This window comes from Pituophis catenifer, unplaced genomic scaffold (assembly GCF_029215685.1).
Source record: "Pituophis catenifer annectens isolate HBS135680 unplaced genomic scaffold, rPitCat1.0.hap2 SCAF_14, whole genome shotgun sequence".
Lineage (NCBI taxonomy): Eukaryota > Metazoa > Chordata > Lepidosauria > Squamata > Colubridae > Pituophis > Pituophis catenifer.
This window is the reverse complement of record NW_027256894.1, coordinates 9851017-9870381: the sequence shown is the minus strand read 5'-3', so window position 1 is coordinate 9870381 and position 19365 is coordinate 9851017. Positions and strand designations below refer to the sequence as shown.

Here is a 19365-nt window from a genome sequence, read left to right as displayed (position 1 = left end):
TTACAAATATACCCACTGTTAAAACTGGTAATTAAATGGTATGTATCATTAAACTGCTTCTCTGATTAAAAAAAAACAAAAAACCAATGGGCTCCTGAAGCAGTTTGTGCTAAGGATCAGAACAAAATATCTGGTTCACATAAACACACATTTGCCTGAATACCTTATCTCTAAGCAATCAAAAACCAGGTTAAATCAGAGCAACTTCAAAAGCTGCCTGGTTTTATCCATTTGTTGGGAAAAGATTTCTCATGCCGTGAAGTTCCAAATGAAATGTCTCTTTCTTAAGCTTTGTTGTTTAGACACAGCATATGGCACCTTTTCCTACTCTGTGGTTGATATTAATCGTGATGGATTGTTTATTGGGGGTGGTGTCGATACATTCTTCTACAAACACAGGAGCGTTGCTCCTTCTGCCAATTCAAGCCAAAGAACGAGTGACAAGCGAATCCTTCAAACAGAGAGCTCTTCTAAGTTACCCTGGAGGCCCAAAGGCACGAAAGAGCTCTTGTAAGAAAGGGCAAATATTTTACAGCTTTTGAGAGTGTTTTTCCCCTTCCAAAGGTTGCAAAGTATATGCTAATGATATAAGAGGAAATGATGATCTCGTCCTTTCATTTGTGGAAAACAAAGGTATTACAAATGAAGGCAAATATACCTGTCCCGGGTTAATGTTGCAGGATCCTTGAGCCGTGGTGGCGCAGTGGTTAGAGTGCAGTACTGCAGGCTACTTCTGCTGACTGCCAGCTGCCTGCAATTTGGCAGTTCGAATCTCACCAGGCTCAAGGTTGACTCAGCCTTCCATCCTTCCAAGATCAGTAAAATGAGGACCCAGATTGTTGGGGGCAAATATGCTGAATCTGTAAACTGCTTAGAGAGGACTGTCAAGCACTGTAAAGTTGTATGTAAATCTAAGTGCTATTGCTATCCTATCTGGGTTGCTCACCAGGACCAGAGGTTTTGTCTTCTGAACTTCTGGACTCGTGCTGGAGCCCATCCTCAGGGAACTTCTCTCTAGCAGTGTGTGTGTCCTAAAGAGAAGTTCCCTGAGGATGGGCTCCAGCACGAGTCCAGAAGTTCAGAAGACTAAACCTCTGGTCCTGGTGAGTGACCCAGATAGCAGTGTGTGTGTGTCCTAGAGAGAAGTTCCCTGAGGATGGGCTCCAGCATGGGTCTGAAAGCTTGGAAGACTAAACCTCTGGTCCTGGTGACCGACCCAGATTGGATCCTGCAATGAAGGTATTTGTTGTTAATGTAAAATAGAGGCATTAATTCTAGCTGATTTCTTACTAGAGGCTTGTTTTGGTTTAACTACTTCCTCCCTCATTTTGCCAACATACTTCTATATCTATCACCAAACTCCAGTGGCATAATTGCCCTGGGAGGGAAGACTAGGAGGATATGTATGAACCATATTGACCTTGCCTGAACTATCTATTTATCTAGCTAGGCTTTTTCACATGAAATGGATGAAGTCTGTTCCTGCTGTTTTATATTCCAAGCAAAGACACAGATGTAACCAAGTAAAATGTAACAGTGCAAAGCATCATTATACAGGCAGTCCTCAACTTAAAACCATCCATGTAGTGGGTCATAAAACGGGACACTTAACAACTGTCTTGCTCAGTAATAAGAAATTTGGGGTGCAATTTGAGTACTATCTCTACAGAGTTTGCCAGTTTATCTTCAAGTAAGTACTTCATTTCACCCAATTTTTAAAATTATTTTTCTTCCTCAAACCTTATAATCGCAATTAACTCCTTTATTTCATTCACAAGGCTGTTGTGAATGTTTATGCCGATTGTTCTGAGGGTGAAGATGGCTGGCAGGGTACCAGGGCCTGAGCACTTGTTTAAAGCAGATTGAAATTACCCTTTATCCAAATGATCAAGGAATAATACTGTATAACCTTCCAGGCAGCAAGGTGAATGATGAGAGGTGATGAGCACTGTAAATTGACAATAGATGGGGGAAAGGGGAGGAGTACACACCCCCTACTCCTCTTTTAGGGTTCATCATAAATAAAATGTACAAGCATTTTATACCATGAAGTGGATTTTAAGTATTATTTACTATCAGGGTAACATTCAGATAGGATCAATATTTAAATGGAACCGATGATCTGATAATTCCAGGAAATGGATGCCTGAGCATAGAGTGAGATTCCTTTTGTGATATTGTTATTATTGTTATTTTACACAGCAGCCATATGAAAGGCTGGGTTAGTTCTCTATATTAGAACCTATTTGTCTTTCAAATGTGGCAGGGCCTCCTTCTCTTCCTATCCAACTCACTCCCAACAGCTGGATGCCAGTGATGTTACCAGTCATTGTTCACTGGTTGCCAATTTTGTTTTGGGTCCAACTTTTAACTGTTTAAAAGGAGAAGAACTGCACTTTTGGTGAGCTAGAAAAGCTAGTAGAATTATCAGTCAGATTCAGAAGTTTGGCTAACTAATGAATAGTGCACCAAGAACTCACAACAGACTCCCATAAAGCACACTCTCTTCTTCTCTTTCCTTGGTCAGCGTGATGTTTCCAATGAGCATAAAGTTCAACTCTGTGCTGTCTGAAATGTTATTTAAATTTTAAGCTACAATTTTGAACCCAACAGGAAGTGATAGCAATAGCAATAGGACTTAGACTTAAATACCACTTCACAGTGCTTTACAGCCCTCTCTAAGTGGTTTACAGAGTCAGCCTCTTGCCCCCAACAATCTGGGTCCTCATTTTACCGACCTCGGAAGGATGGAAGGCTGAGTCAACCTTGAGCCTGGTGAGAATCGAACTGTCAAACTGCAGGCAGCTGGTGATCAGCAGAAGTAGCCTGCAGTACTGCACTCTAACCACTGCACCACCGCGGCTCAACTTGATAGCTTGTGCAATATGGAGAATAAATGTGAGCATACAGGCCTGATACTTCTTCCTGATTTGTATCATGGCCACCTGCATCATGTTGCCTGATTTATATGTCGTAAAGGTAAAGGTTCCCCTCACACAGACGTGCTAGTCGTTCCCGACTCTAGGGGGCGGTGCTCATCTCCGTTTCAAAGCCGAAGAGCCAGCTCTGTCCGAAGATGTCTCTGTAGTCATGTGGCCAGCATGACTAAATGCCAAAGGCGCACGGAATGCTGTTACCTTCCCACCAAAGGTGGTCCCTATTTTTCTACTTGCATTTTTTACGTGCTTTCGAACTGCTAGGTTGGCAGAAGCTGGGACAAGTAACAGGAGCTCACCCCTTTACACGGCACTAGGGATTCAAACCGCTGAACAGCCAACCTTTCGATCGACAAGTCAGTGTCTTAGCCACTGAGCCACCGCGTCCCTTTATATGTCATACTAACCCAAAATTTATGTTCAGACTTTGCTGAATAAAACATTTAATTGATGGCAAATCATCATTTATGAACTAGTTATCCAGGGTATGGAGCAAACAATAATGGCTGGATTCATGCTAAATTCGTACCAGCCATGTTATGACTTAGCAACATATATTAACACAGCCACTATCTTCTGCAAAAGACTATAGCAACTGTAGATGCTCTGACTGAAATCTCACCTAAGTTACATAAGCGTTAAACTACATAAGATAAATTACCCCTCCATATCTAATTCCTATCTGAGAATAATTCTACTGTATATTTAAAGTTGTTGTAAAAATTACCCAAAGCATGTGCAAACACTCAAGGCCTGATTGCTTTTGATGCTTGAATTAACAAATCATTGCATAACCATTTAATGAAGTATAGCTTCAGATATACAGAAGGCTCAAATCTAAAATGTTGGTAAAATCAACCAGTTTTATAAAACGCTTTAAAGAATTCCATTTCCCACATCCGATGGGTCAAACATAACCTCAGTTTTACATTTATATATGTATATACCCTGTTTCCCCCAAAATAAGACATCCCCTGATAATAAGCCCAATCAGGCTTTTGAGTGCATGGCGATAAGGCCAAGCGCTTATTTCAGGGTTCAAAAAAATATAAGACAGGGTCTTATACAGTATTTTCCAAAGGACTTCCAACCTTATACATGACCTACAGTAAATACACCCAAAGACCTGTTTCTGAATATCAATGGCAGGAAGGATCAATCTCTTTCCCAAGAGAGATTCTACGCTCTTCATTCCAGGCTAGCTGATCCTTCACCACCAAGGGATACTAGGAGTAGGCAAGTAACATTGGCAGCAGGTGTTCGTGCCATCTTCCGGTAATTTGAGAATTGGAACACAGATGCCTCCACACTGACTGCATCAAACAGCACACCTCCCCACTGTCAACAAGTACCAAGGGAAAAAATAATCACCCTTCAAACTCAAGCTCACATGAAAGCTCACAGATTCTGTTTCTCTTTGCTGATCGCTGCTCTCCTTAATTAATATGTACAAAAGTTATGCATCCTGTACTGTGACAAAAACAAAAAGCCCCTGGCCCACAAGAAGCACCCAACTATCAAAATGAAGACAGGGCAATGTCTTACAAAAATCAACGGGCTAAACTTCAAGCTACCCATTTTTAAGCACACATACTTATTTTGGTTCAGGTACCCAAAAGCTTGCAAACCTTCAGCCTCTCTCAATCAGGTACGGCGTTCCTTTGTTACGCACCCACCCCCCCTCAACAAGCACCCGTGGACTGCATTGCTGCAGCCTGTACAAGGCAGAAACCATTAGCCTTTCACAGTGTGTGAATGGCTTCACGCGGAGCCAGGCTTGCAGTTTGTTGAATTCACTTTTCTTTGCACCAGCACCCTCGCGCATGTCTCCTTCGCTCGATGACTGAGTCAAATTCTAGGCATGCTCAGTAGGAGAAGGCGGGATCAAGGATCTGATTGACTCAGTCTCCAAAGCGGAAGAGAAGTCTACAACTCACACGATTGGATTAGCCTTCCAGTACAGTGGAGAAAGAAGCAATTTTGTTGTCCGTGAAAGCTTTGCTTTCTTTAGAAAGCGCTCACATACCAGGTAACCAATTGGCCCTTTTGTGATAGTGAAAATACAAAATTTTAAAACTTACCCACTGGACTAGAACCAGTTCCATTTGGCACTGAGAGATCGGTGGTGGTCAACATTCCACCTAGTTAAGGAATGAAAAAAATATATGTATTACGTTCCATGTTATATACTGAACAGAGGTAGCACAAGGTGGAATTTGTCGGAAATCATTTATAGACTTATCAAATAAGTCTTACCTGCGCTACCTGTACTTGGGGGTCTCTGAGGCCCACCAGGTGATACATTTCGATGCAACGAAGCTTGAGGAGGAGTTAGCAGTGTGGGATCTGTCAAGGTAGAGCTTGCTGCCAAGGCTGGGGATACAAGAGAGCTCCCAGGGCTACTATAGTTTAAAGAATTGGGGCTGGATACAGGAACAGTGACCGACATTGAGAAGTTCTGCGGAGGCAACCCAGGCTGGAAAGGAGGGGGGAGGGGAATTAAGTGAGACAGAAAAGTACAACTTTTGAAATCTTAAGTTGCAATCAAGTGTTAAAATACTAGATTTGATATTTGTGAAATACACTGGTTATATTTATTGTTTAATGCAAAGTATTGGCATCTGTTACATATGACTATTCAAAAGTTTCAAAATTAGTTAAGAGCTTTTAATTCCTTCAAATTCATCAGTTTAGAAATGGCTTATTCAACATTGCAAGTAGGACATGAAATAGGTTAATTGATATTCACATGTTACATTCAAGCAAACATTCAACAACGAAAACATATTGGCTTAAAAAAAAAAAAGAACCCACAAATAGTAAGTTATAATGCTATGATCAGAAATATCATGCTGATAAAAGTAGGCTATTCATAAAAATTCTCTAATATTTTTTTTTTTAACAGTTGAACATAAATTTGATTTCATACATTGAAAGTTTAAAAGTTGCCGAGAGGCTAATAAAATGTTAGTGTGTATTATATTGTAACAGTATTCGTGTGTGTGTGTGTGTGTGTGTGTGTGTGTGTGTGTGTGTGCGTGTGAAAGCAAACATTTGCTTGTGGAAGGAATGTATTTGAAAGAATGTTACACTAAAGTCATCTACACATAGTACATAAACTTTATAAGCCCCTCTATTTATAATGCTCCCTTATGGCTTTCAAATTCTTCCTCAAAACTCATCTTTTACATGAAGCCTTTAGTCCTTAGTTTATATATTCCACTCTAAGTCCAGCCAAGCATATAACGATCAAGTTTCCCCTATTTTGCCTAGGCTGAATGGGATTTTGGCATTTTAAGGCCCTTAGGACAGACATTTTTCTTCTTATAGTCTGATCGGTATCATGCATTTGAATGGTACTATATGTCATGACAAAACTAAGTAACTAATGATTTAATACGTACAATTTGGGTAATTACATAAGTACATGAATGAGGACTTTAGCCTACAAGGTGCACTAGAGGGCCTCCTCCTCTGTGAAGAGTTTGTCAGTTAGATGTATTTATTTATTGATCAAATTTGTACAGCCAACCATCTCACCAAAAGTGACTAAGAACAGATCTGTAACAATATGTTTTTAAACATACATATCCGTGTGATTATGAAGCAACACTCTTTTAACATAAACAGTTCCATAAACTTAAAACAATGTTATGGATGCTCTCTTGGAGAAAAAAAGAGAACTGTTTTTCATCCGTCCAAAGGCCTATGACTTCAGGTTCATCAGGAGATACCACAAAGGTTTATGTATTTCTAAGTTCTCGTGAGGGCTAGAAACTTTTTACTGAAATGTACAGTTTCCTTAGCAGCTCCCAGGCTTTCCTTGCTGCATTCTACACCAAAGAAGTTGCACTCAAACTGCATCGCTCAGCAGAATTTACATAATAGGATTATAATGATGACCATTCAAGGTTTCTACCTCGGATGGACACACACCTCAGAGAGGTACTTCTGCTTTCCAAGCCGAAATAGCCACAGAAGATGGTATCACAAAATCTTCTCATGCATGTAACAAGAGCGCAAGGCATACCACAGTACTCACTGCGATTTTATGATTCCGCATCATATTATCAAACTCTTCATTAATTTTTTTATATTTTTCTTCTGTATGTGGCGTGAGCACATAGGAAGTGTCAGGGTCTGGGCTGTCGCACCCTCTGTTTTCCTTCTTGTTCAGAGCCTAAATAATGAAGTTAATAAAAAGAATCAACAAATAAAAAGTAGGAGCCAAGAGAAGTACTTACAGGGCCTCGCTTGAAAATAAAATCACTATCTTCACTTAGTTTGCTGAATCTGTCATCCGAGAGTGGGCTGTGCTCAAAGTAATCGTCAGCATCTGGGCTCTCACAACCATTAAGGCCTTTCTTTCTTAAAGTCTGAAATACAATTGGAAAATTCACACACACAGGAAATACTACACTTGCCATGTTGTTGTCATTTCAACTGCAAAGCTGCATTAAGAGGGCACCGACTGTTGCACAGCCAAAGCCACAGGAATACTGGTTTCTTAACACACTACAACTTTTCAACATTTGTAACAGAACTATAATTCCCCATCTCCTTGGTAACCTCCCCATTTCCCCCCCCAAATTTCCAGCATACTTTACAAAAAAAAGTTTAAACTAATTCAATGGGAAATTAGGAATAACGCATTTCGTTATTAGTAGTGGTATTCATCTGCAATTTAAATCTCCAATGAGTTATGAGCATTCCAGGTGTTCCCTGTGTCAACTGAACCTGTGTCCTAGGACAAGAGTGGGCAGGAGATTGCCTTCCCTCTATCAGGTAGGTACATGAAGGATCACTCTGTGCTATGATTTTAGCTTCAAGAGATCTCGAGCATCAAACAGCTTGTTACAAGACATTCTGTGTTACTCTTCCCTCTGCTTTTATTTATTTTAATGCCAAATAAGTCTGAGAACTGGAATGGAAAAACAGCAAGAGAAAGAGGCTCTTAACCCCTTCCTACCTGCTGTTCACTTCACCATTCATTATGCAAACTCTTAGAGAAATGGAACAAGCTACCCTTCTTCTCACTTCTGAGTAGGTAAATGAGTGTTCCCCTCACTTCTGAATAGGTAAATAGGAGATAATACACTCAATAGAAAGACTGAAGCAGCTTAAACTCCAGGTTCTTTCTCCGTGCAAACCTCTACAGTTTATAAGTCTACAGAATCACTATTACGTTGACTGTTCAAACATTTTGTAATAAGCTTTCCATTAAAATTATGTACGGTCTCATACACTAAAGGTAGTCTCACATTTTCCATAATGTCCTGCAAAATGCAATTGTTCCTCAGAAGACGATCATTGTGAAAAAGCAGTCTTCATCTTAGAAATTACTTTCTAAGCACTAGTTAAAAGCTTGTTGCCAGAAGAGCTACAAGCTTAACATCTCAAAGATATGACAGTATGTTCTGATCTCAGACCAATTTTTTTGTCCTGTTCCATGAGTCCAGCAAACCAAACCAAAAATGCATTATCAAATATACTTATTCATTACAGGTACAAAGAGAATCCTGAAAGGAACACAGTATGTCCATTTTACCTTTAAAAAGGAAACCTCAATCTTTTATTTTTAAAGGCACACACAGTGAACTTGTACATTTAAGACAAAGTTTTTGAGACACTGCTAGCAGAAAGTTTTCCATTTTTACATTTTAGAGCAAAACACATAGCTCTCATTTCATTATTGCTTGCAATTTCTTACCAATAGTGTAGCAGTGATTAAATATCCTGACTTTTTTAAAAAACAAAATCTTCATTTTTGTTGAAACAAATAGTTTTAAAACCTAAAAAGTATGTGTGTATGTATAAATAATATCCCCCCTGCTTTGGTACTTCTTCGAGACAAGTAGAACAATTAAAACCAATTCATTTTGTGGGCCTATTGCATTTCCATAACAACTTTTAAACTTTAGAAGCTACAGTACTTTTAAAGCAACATTTGGCTTGGGTTTTTTTTCCCCTCAGCAGCATCAAAGTGCTCTCAGCATTTCACATAACACAATCAAATTCATGTAAAGATCATAAGGCACTGTTAGGAAATAATTCCTTCTCGGATTACTTGGCATAATATTCTGCCCCTCTCCCCCCTCCTCAGTGCCTTGAACTCCCACTAAATCAGCCCACATTGAGAAAACAGGTGTAGCTTTCACCAACACCTGTCACAGTACTTATCTTTACTGTCTAACCAATCAGGTGGATACTTATATGGACTTAACCATACATGGTTCTGCAGTCTAAAGCTGCTAGCCCTCCCAAACCTCCAACAAGGGTAGGCTGCCAGTCTTTTACTCTGTGATATCAGCAGGGAAAATGCTAACACTACAGTCTGGATTACATTTAACCTTTACAAATTATTGAATACTATAAATAGACTCCGAAAGCTTCTGGCATTCATAAAGGAATGAATACATTTTGCCCAACATGACCTGACGCTCTAAAACTGCACACTGAGAAAAAAGGAAGTTATTGATGTTACAGACTGCAAAGAAGTTTCTTTTTTAAAAAAAAGTTTATATAAGGCAGAGTTTATATACTACTACTGTAACACCGCTACAGTGTTCTTCATTATTCCCAAAGACACATTCCGATCTCATACGTATTGTGTGCAATACATGACAGCCCTGGAATCAAGAGACAATGTGAATTGTGAAATTCACCAAATTGGCTGAAGCATAATTTCTGAACAAAAGATAATTGCCTTCTTTTAACAGTTGTTTTCAGAAGAAAATTGACTCAGAAGGAAAGAAAAAATCTTATTTATCACCCACTTCTGATTCTGGGCACCTTCCTTTCAAGTCAGATCCTCGATACGTGTCTTAAATACTAATTTTGTGATATTTAAAAGTTCGTTCTACTCTCTTTCACAAAACTGTCCTGGAGGCTTAATTCAGGTAGAAATGTATTTTCTAAAACTAGCTAATAACACCACTCTTTTTGGAGGAGTATCCTAAAATTATATATCAATGGAAGATAATTTAATCAAGAATGTAATGCAATGACGTTTATGAATGATTTGCTATTAGAATAGCAGTTATGGTATAAAGAAGAAAAGTGAAACACATAGAAAAAATGAGTTATACAAAAATGATCACCATAGAAAAAATGAGATATACAAAAATGATCACCATAGAAAAAATGAGATACAAAAATTATCACTATGTCAGTTAATATTTAGTTGGGTAACCTTTAGCATGAATGATGGCCTTACAACGTCTTCCCATGGAGTGAACCAAGCCTTTTAGTTCTGCAGCTGTTATAATGTGAAACCAAAATTGATTGAATGATTGCTTCTATTAACTGGGTTTTATTGCTGGGTCGCTTCTGACTAACAAGTTTCTTTAGTCGGCTCCATAGATTTTCAATTGGGTCAAGGTCTGGGCTATTCCCAGGCCATTCCAGCAGTGGAATAGGATTATCTTGAAACTCTGAATAAAAAAAAAAGTTTTGTCATTAGCAATCAAACCTCAAAAATACACTTTTTCCAAAAGGTTTCCACAATGTTGGCCACTAGTGTATTGAGATGGCTGTTATCTTCTGGTTTCCAGGAGGCAGTATGGCTATAAGGTTGGAGCAACATGTGGTTGAGTGGGAGCTCATGAAGCTTAAGAATCTACTAAGCCATTAACCAATTCATCTGTAATCACACTTACATTATTTTAGTTTGGATACCAGTTCTGATCTTATACTGAACTTGGAGGACCTTGGAATTTTACAGTGGTGTGAGGTGTGGCTAATTCTGTGTATTTGAGTGTGTTCAGAGGCAGCATTAGCAGGACTAACTTTAATGATGCAATTTAAGAAAATATTCTCCCAAAGAATCTGTTTCTTGCTTTATGAGTTGAGAGTGGGGGTATTGCATGGCATATAGGCCTTCCTTGGGCAGTAAATCCATTCTGATAACAAATCTTAATTACTTGTAAGTGTCCCTGACACAGTATAGCATTTCATAGGAGGGTCATTTTTCTATGCTGAGCTGAGAAAGCAGCACAGTTGTGATAATTTGTCTTGCTATCGAGACTGGCAAAAACAAAAGTTCATTTACCCCACTAGTTATTATGCTGTGCTTTGTTTAAGAAAGAAGAAAACTTGAAAAGGAGCGCAAGTCAGCTGCTTCCCAAGAAATAGGACCCCTCTCTGTTATGGATGAGAGTCTGCTATCTCTGACACGTTGCCTTTGAGAAAACTGGTCTGGCTTATCTCTCACATTCTGTTGGATTTTGCTTCTAGATGATAGCTGTCCACTTGCTTTCCTTTGACACATAGGAGTAACAGTTTTGTTCTTACATTACTCAATAGTGATAAATGTGACATTTTTCCCAAAAGGTTTCCACAACTTTGGCTACTACTGCATATGTCTTACAGAATGTTATTATTTTAATAGGGTCATTTAATAAGATCCCAGGTCACAAGAAAAGCAAAGAGCAGCAACATTCCAGATTCCAAATGGCCATTGCATAAACTCATATGCTGTCGCTAAATGCTTCGTTTCCCATAAACTCTCACATTACATGAAAAAAGTGAGTTGAAAGATAATTAGCACAGTGCTTTCTGGACTCCTAATAAGTAAAGGTAATTAAAATTCTATTTTATTAACTGTAGTGATTTTAAGTTTTACTATTGCTTTGTTTTCGTATCTAATTGCAAGTCATAATATTTGCATCACTTGTTTGGGAGTATAAAATTAAGATGGTTATTTTTATTTAACTGCATACCTAAAGTAATAATGGAGGTTTCTAATACTTTTTAAGTAGAGGATATTCCTTCCACCTCTTTATACTTTAGACAATTCACTATATCCATAGCATTCCAGATTCGTAGTAACATACTGTGTTTAGGAGACATTGTGCTCTTTATTGGTGTATGCAATGTTAAAAAATTGGGTAGTTAAATCCCGGCATCCCTTCATATATTTTTTTCCTTATTAGCGGTGAATCTAGCTATACTGTTGCCATAACTTTTTCTGAGGAATTGGAAGGGAAACCCAAAATGCAAGATTCCCCCCCCCCTTTTTTTTTTTTAAATCTTTTAGGGCATAAATAAAAATCCTAGTCCAGCTTCTGCCAACCTCTCTACCAGGATGCCATCATTTGGATGCCTGTAATCTCATGAAATACAAAACTCAATGACAGGAAAGGACTTCATATACTTCAGCGGTATCAGGAAAGCTAGCTTTTGTTTTTGTTTAACTCAGTGGTTCTCAACCTTTTTTTCACTATGGACCCCTTTTGTGGCCACGGACCATGGCCATGGAGCCCCAAGACTTAACTCAAGATTTAAATCTTAACATTTCTTCAAGACTTTGCAGGCCCCCGATTGAGAATCATTGGTTTAGCTGCATTATTCTGGGACACTTTCATCATAACCTCTTGCTGTGTTGATTTGAGTCCTGGCTGATCCATAGCATATGTACACAGGGATGAGCTGCTTCCTCACTGCTCATTATGCTCAAGTTGGGGTGCGTAGAGGTAGCTGGCACATTTACTATTTCTCGAGGGTCCAGAGGAGGAGAAATGTCCCATCCCTGACAAATTTCTTCCTCTTGGGTATAATAGTCAAGTTCTGATATATCTGGATTATTGCTCTGCGCCATGCGGAGGTGCAACTAAAAACAAAGCTGTGGCTTTTTATTCCAATTGTTGCCTCTACATAGTGCTTGACTTCATAAGTAAACATTCGATTACAAAACTCGCTCAACAACTAAAATTTGATAGGACTGGACCATTCCTGTTGTAAATAAGGCATACCAGTCACATTCTTCAGGATATTATTGCCACAGACAACTTACACTGTGGCATAGAAAAATCATTCGCTTTTTTTTCCCCCAACCAATGCAGAACTTCAGGCTCTGCAACAAGATAATTATGGTGTTAATATACTTGTACAGTTATAATTACAAAGAGTGGCTGATTGTGTTACGAAATTACCGTGCAGCTAAACTTTTAGAGGTGAACAATTATTACAGTTACACTTTATAAATAATTTGGGGGAGGGGGATATGTAGTCTGAATCAGGAAATTCCTGATTTAAAATATCCAGCTGTATCTATATATCTGAAGAAACTATGTACATATCCAAAGAAATACCAGTATTTTTGCCTGATAAAAATGTGATGCCTAAAATTTTGCAAACAAAGGGAAAGGGTACTTACTGCTCTTTCATGGATATTTTTGTGCTTATATCTCATCCAATTCAACCATGAACTGATTGAGATATTACCCTGAAGGAGTTACTGATCTGTGGACATTGCAAACCAAAACTGCTCTAGGGCATCACTTCAAAAAGAGGAACATGTGTCCATTGAGGGCAATGAAGCAGCTTTTCTTTGGCATGGCACAAGTCCAGGTCAACACATACTCAACATCACATTTCATCTGCATAGTCACAGACCTCTGCGGGTCTCTAAAGGTCTGGTTTTAAAAACTATGAGTTAACCATCAGTGAAAGTGCTGATGCAAATACCACTCGATAATAGCAAGTGTCTTTCTGGAATTATGAATACCACAAGCTACTATTAGAATTTTTATGCTGGAAGTAGACCTAGTTCTAATACCATCTGCACAATAACCCTGGGACACTGCCACCATCATAAATATGGACCAGTTGCCAAGCATCCAAATTCTGATTACATGGCCATGGGAATGCTGCAATGGTTATAAGTGTGAAAAATGGTCAAGTCACATTTTTCAGTGCCGTTGTAACTTTAAACGGTCACTAAACGAATGGTTGTACATACATATATATTAAACACTGTGAACTGAGGCATGGTGAAACACATATTAAGCCAGGAAGCTCACCAGATGGCAAACTGATTATACACCAGCTTGCATCATACCATTTACAATCAAGAACAAAAGGCAGAATTAATTCTAGACATATTTAAGTCCAAAAATAAGCAATCATTCTATTGAATTTTTAAGTACACTGGCACACTTCCAAAGGATTTCTCCATCTTAGCACCACTCCAAAGCCAACATGCTGCCTATAGAAATACAAACACATTTTAAGAGAAACTAATGTGTTGCATTATTTTGTAATCCCTAATTATCAGGCAAGAATTTGACTAATTGACAAAAGCAACCTACTGGAATATACCTACCTTCACTGACCAAAACAGGTTTTCTAGTTGTTTAAGAATGAAAAAATGTTGAAGCTTAACCTTCAAATTCTATTGTTAAATGTATGTCTGGCCATATTCCTGGTACAATATTTTTTTTCTAACAACAAAGCTTCTCAACTTTTCCTATCTCATTCCCTACAAATTTCTCAAAAAATCTGTGTCTCATAATTATTATTTTTTAAAAAAAAATACACATTTCCCCCTAAACTTTAACATTAAATGTTAGCATTAAAAGATTTAGAGATATCCTGTTATTATTGCACTTTAAAATGCCCTTAAAAAGTATCGATGATCCTTGTTAAGGACATTCTAAAATTCAATAATACAAGTAGATTTTATTATTACAGCAAAAACTCAACTAAAATAATTGTTATCAGTTGAAAGAAAAGACAAAAAAGAGAGGCTAAGAAAGTGCAAACCAAGTGCCATATGAAATAGCTGTTTCTTTGCAAACAATGGTGAGACACAAAGAAAACAATGGAAGCAGCGAAAAGGGGGAAAGCTTTCTTTCCTTCTAGTTTGCAATGCAGCAAAAGAGTGAAAAGACACCCTTGAGAGTTCTACTTGTTGCAGACACACACAAAAAATGAATTGAAAGCAGGAATATTCAAAAAGCAGAAGCTGAATGGAAAAAGGACACTTGCTGCTTGCCTGGGTCACCCACAGCCTTTCCCCCTTCTTGCTACTTTGTAAGAAATGTCAGGTAGGAGGAAAAATGGTGAGAGAGAGTCTTTCCTTATTCTTTCCATAACTTACAAAGCAGTACTTTAAACCATCTCTAATAAGGAAAATGATCAAGGAGACTGGCTGAAGGTAAGTCTCCCTGAGTTAGGATGAGTTAGTACTATATTGCTGACCTCATGGCCCATTAGACTAAAGCCATAGTCCATGCCTGGTATGCATATTATTATCCAAAGAACAACATTCTGGAACTGGGCTGAAATTATGATGTATTGTAAAGGGTAGAGATTCACAATTTCATTCTACAATGAGTTTTATTTTTGATACATTCAAGATGCTATACTTTTCCAAGAACTAGTGATATTCATTAGCAAATGTAGGAACAAAGTATCTTTGTACTGCAAAATATACTGTATTAAATATTCATAATGCACTAGCATGCCTTTTTGTTACAATGTGTACATATGCTGACTTCTAAGACTGCAGTCCTAAAGTAATATCCCCAAATCACTTAAACAAGTGAGATTTATTTGTCAAAATATTACTTACTGCACTTATAGTAGTTGTAGTACTTAACAGACTATTCATGCACTTAAGATATTACTCTGCATTTACCTGGCTAAAACTATTAGTAATTTTGATAAATGTTATGCTATCAAGAATTCCATTACTGTATGATGTATATTTGCAAAGGTGTTCAGACTTATACTATAACATATAGAAGAGTTGTTTTTTTTAGCAAACACTACCACTTTAATTACATACAAATGCAATGATCACGTACAAAGGGTTTTTAAATCAACCTGGTGTTATGCTATGAAAAATAGTTATGATTTAAGTCCAGAAATATTTTGAAGATGATGATATGACTGAAATTACAGTCAAGCTCTTTGACTTTAAGCACAAAGAAATTAGAATTATGAAGAAAATTCCATGGATAAGACCAGATAAGGAATATAATATTTCATAGTTTTACAGATTTTTCAATGTGTGAGTGGTTATTGGGTGGTAAACTGTACAATGCAGGAAGCCATTTTTATTCTCAAAACATTGCACTTAAAAGAATAATTCACAGTCCCTTTTCTAGGCCTTTATTTCATGAAGAAAAGAAAACCAAGAAATGGCACAACCAAATTTCATCAAGCATTTAAATGAAAATACCAGTATATATTAACAAAAAAAAAAAAATGCTGTTGTTTATTCATCATGGTGGCAACACCCATATATTGTCATATTTCAGAAATATGTATTTATAGGCTATTTTTCATGCACATATTAGTGATCTAGACATTACAAATAGAAATCCAACTCCCAATATTAACACAGACTCTATTCCCAATGTTGCACCATTGATACCTGACTTATATAGGACATATAATCAATGGTGCACAAATCAGTATGAATTTTTATACCACAAAGGTCAAACTGTGTGAAAGTCAAATGACATAAAAATGTATGTTCAAACAAGTCATCTTACCACAAGCAGATGTCTACTTTAATGCAATGTCACGAGTGGGACATTGAGGAAAAAGTCTGTTGTTACTGCTTACATGGTGAGACTTTCTGACTTGGACTGGTTAAACTGACTTGCAGGATACTTGTTTTTAGTTAGCCATTAATAACATGTAATGTGTGAATTTAATCCATCTTTCTTTTTTTAAAAAATCAGTGATATCCAACATTCTCCTAATTGCAATTCTCAGTATTAAAAAATAATTAAAAGATCTATTTATACTTTCTGCAGCCTCACAAAATTATTTTCCTTTCTTTCTTTCCAGCGTTGAGAAAGCTGGAATGAAATGCAGAATGAAGAAACCCATGGATGTTTCAAAAACCTTCAAAGTAGCTCAGAGATTCACCATTTGTAAAAATTAAAAGTCCAGTGCATAAGGACGAGCCACAAGGCAAATTTATAAGTAGCTCTTTTGACTACCAAAGTCTGAATACAAAAAAAAAATACAATTTATTTCAAAGTCAAAATTAGAATGGTATCTACTATACATATATGTGAAAGACAAAACTTGTATATTTATTCTTTTTTAACAGCCAACTCAATTAAAACTTATTTTAAAAAATCCTAAATTCTCTATCTCTATCAAACCACATGTAAGGTTAACTCTTAAATGTAATTTGTTGCCTCTAAATGTAATTGGTGGCTCATAATCAAATGAATACATCTTTGTGTTAACCAAAAGGCAATTTATACAAAGTCAGCAGGGCAATTTTTCCTACAGTTTTGAAGAAAACAACATCAGTTATTTTAAATCATTAACATAATTAGGAATTACTAGATAGCTATTGCATGTCCAATTTACAAAGTCATCGAAGATTCCCTACATATCATCTCAGCAGTTTTGGACCCCTGGAATTAAATTTCAACTTTGTAGTTTGAGCAAAACCCATCACGTGCCACTGGTTGCTCACTGAGATAAGTAAATTAATCCTAACATATTCCCATTTATTTCTGCCCTAAGAATATCTTATTAAGACAAAAGAATTATAGCTGCCTGGATGATCACAGATATCACCCAGGCCTATAAAAGACTGCAGTTTATGTAGGACTTGCAAAGAAATGTATTAAACAAGTCAATTCTATATTAAACACAATTCTATAAAACCATAAAAGGATCATTACTATATTATATTTGATCATCATAAAAATGGAGAATTGAAAACTACCATTTAGGTGATTGAGTTTAACTCCTTCCTCATTGTTGGAATCAAAATTCAGGAAATTCCAACCAGAGTTTGCATAGGTGCAAGAACAGGGAACATTCCTCAAGAGAATTTGTTGCAATGTCTCTTCCCACCAGTGGTGGAATTCAATTTTTTTTACTGCCGGTTCTGTGGGTGTGGCTTGGTGGGTGTGGCAGGGGAAAGATACTGCAAAATCTCCATTCCCACCCCACTCCAGTGGAAGGATACTACAAAATCCCCATTCCCGGGGGAAGGATATTGCAAAATCTCCATTCCCACCCTACTCTGAGGCCAGCCAGAGGTGGTATTTGCCGGTTCTCTGAACTACTCAAAATTTCCGCTACAGGTTCTCCAGAACCTGTCAGAACCTGCTGAATAGCACCCCCTGTTTCCCCCGCCCACCTCCATATCTGAAATGCACCAGAGTGCATTATATCAACCCTTTTCCCAAGAGCAAACATTTCCGGTCCCTTGCTTCTTCAGTAGGTAAGTAAGATGCATCCCTCTTCCCTCCTTTCATACATAAATTAGCTTCTTTTTAAAATGAACTTACACTCTTGCCAAGTAGTTTCTAACATAGGTTGTCACCTGGGGAAGCAATTTGTGGGAGGCACTTCTGGGGCAGGATTAGCCCTCCATTTCCTGCACATAATAACCTGAAAATTCATGCACACACATAGTAAGTATGCTTGGAAAATTCATATTTCAGCCAATATGAACTGAAACTCTTCTCAAGGGTAATTTGCAATGGGTGGCTTACATTGGGAACAGTAAAGCATTAAGCCCACCTCTCCTCCCACACAATATGACACACCTGTGCATACCTGGCCTAATTGGGAAAAGCCCCTGAGTATACCATTTTTTTTTTCAAGCTGAAGCGTCAAATGAAGACGGCAATGGATGTGTGATGAGAGGGAGAAATGTTTTGACCAGCATATATTTTCTGGTAGGCAAGGCATATAAACATTTCAGTTCGACCGTAGTAATACTTGATTTATAAGTCAAAGGCCACAGTTTTTGCATTCAGGTTAAAATGTTCTTTGCACTTGGCATTCAATTAAAGACACATCAAAAAAAGAACACTATTTGTGATCCTCTTCTTTGTTGATGGTGCAATTTACTCGTGCCCTGGTGACCTAGCAGATGCAACACCTTCTACATGGGGTTGCCCTTGAACACCACCCAGAAGCTTCAACTGGTCCAAGTTGTGGTTGCAGCATGAGCAGTAATAGATACACCTTTGCATGCCCATGTAATATCTCTTGTTTTGTGAGCCGTAGAGTTGCTAGTTTACTTCCAGGTACAATGCAAGGTGCTGGTTACTGTAGTACTTAAGGACTGCCTGTCTCCCATAATATCTGGAAAAAATCTGGCTGCTGTTTAGGAGACACACAAAAACCTGGCTCTCCACCCAAGACTTTGGCAAAGAAGAGTGAGACCTCTCATTTTCATTGTACTAGCCATCTTTTATTTTTATCTTTTATGCTTTATTGATTTAACTGTAAGTTTTTTGATTGGTGCGCGCTGCCGAGTCAGCAAGTTCAGTAAATTATCATTATGCTTGCGCGTATAATCAACCAGATGTTTAGACTGGATTTGGCATTTTTATCCACCTATGGAATCCTTTCCAAGGACCTGGGAATAGGTAGATGTTGTTTGATGGTGTTAAAAGTATCACTGCAGGATGTAGTATGAAGTAATTTTTGCAATTGACTGATGGTGATTTTGTTAATGCTGATGATGTTCAAGTGGTGTTCCAGATGTTAAGGAATTGCACCTAAATCGCCCATTGCTATTCTACTATCTTTGCTATCTTTTGCCACTGGCATTCTACTTTTAATTTGCGGGTCTGCGGATTTTGCTATTTTCTTCAGTTCTTTCTTTTCTATTCTGCTGTCTCCAGGCACCGCAACATCCACTATGCAA

At 37.8% G+C, this 19365-nt stretch overlaps 1 protein-coding gene across 8 annotated transcripts in view; it reads right to left on the bottom strand.

Moving 5' to 3' along the window:
- Nucleotides 1-19365, bottom strand: part of MEF2A (myocyte enhancer factor 2A) — an 84201-nt gene that overhangs the window by 25241 nt on the left and 39595 nt on the right. For 4 of the 8 annotated variants that reach the window (XM_070953722.1, XM_070953724.1, XM_070953725.1 and 1 more), the window contains exons 4-6: nucleotides 6979-7116; nucleotides 5193-5412; nucleotides 5018-5077 (exon numbers count right to left, since the gene is read on the bottom strand). In XM_070953722.1, the coding sequence (XP_070809823.1) occupies nucleotides 5018-5077; nucleotides 5193-5412; nucleotides 6979-7116 (418 nt within the window). Of the gene's footprint in view, nucleotides 1-5017; nucleotides 5078-5192; nucleotides 5413-6978; nucleotides 7117-7180; nucleotides 7313-19365 lie in introns of all 8 variants that reach the window. The other 4 variants (XM_070953723.1, XM_070953726.1, XM_070953728.1 and 1 more) reach the window with 2 other exon arrangements.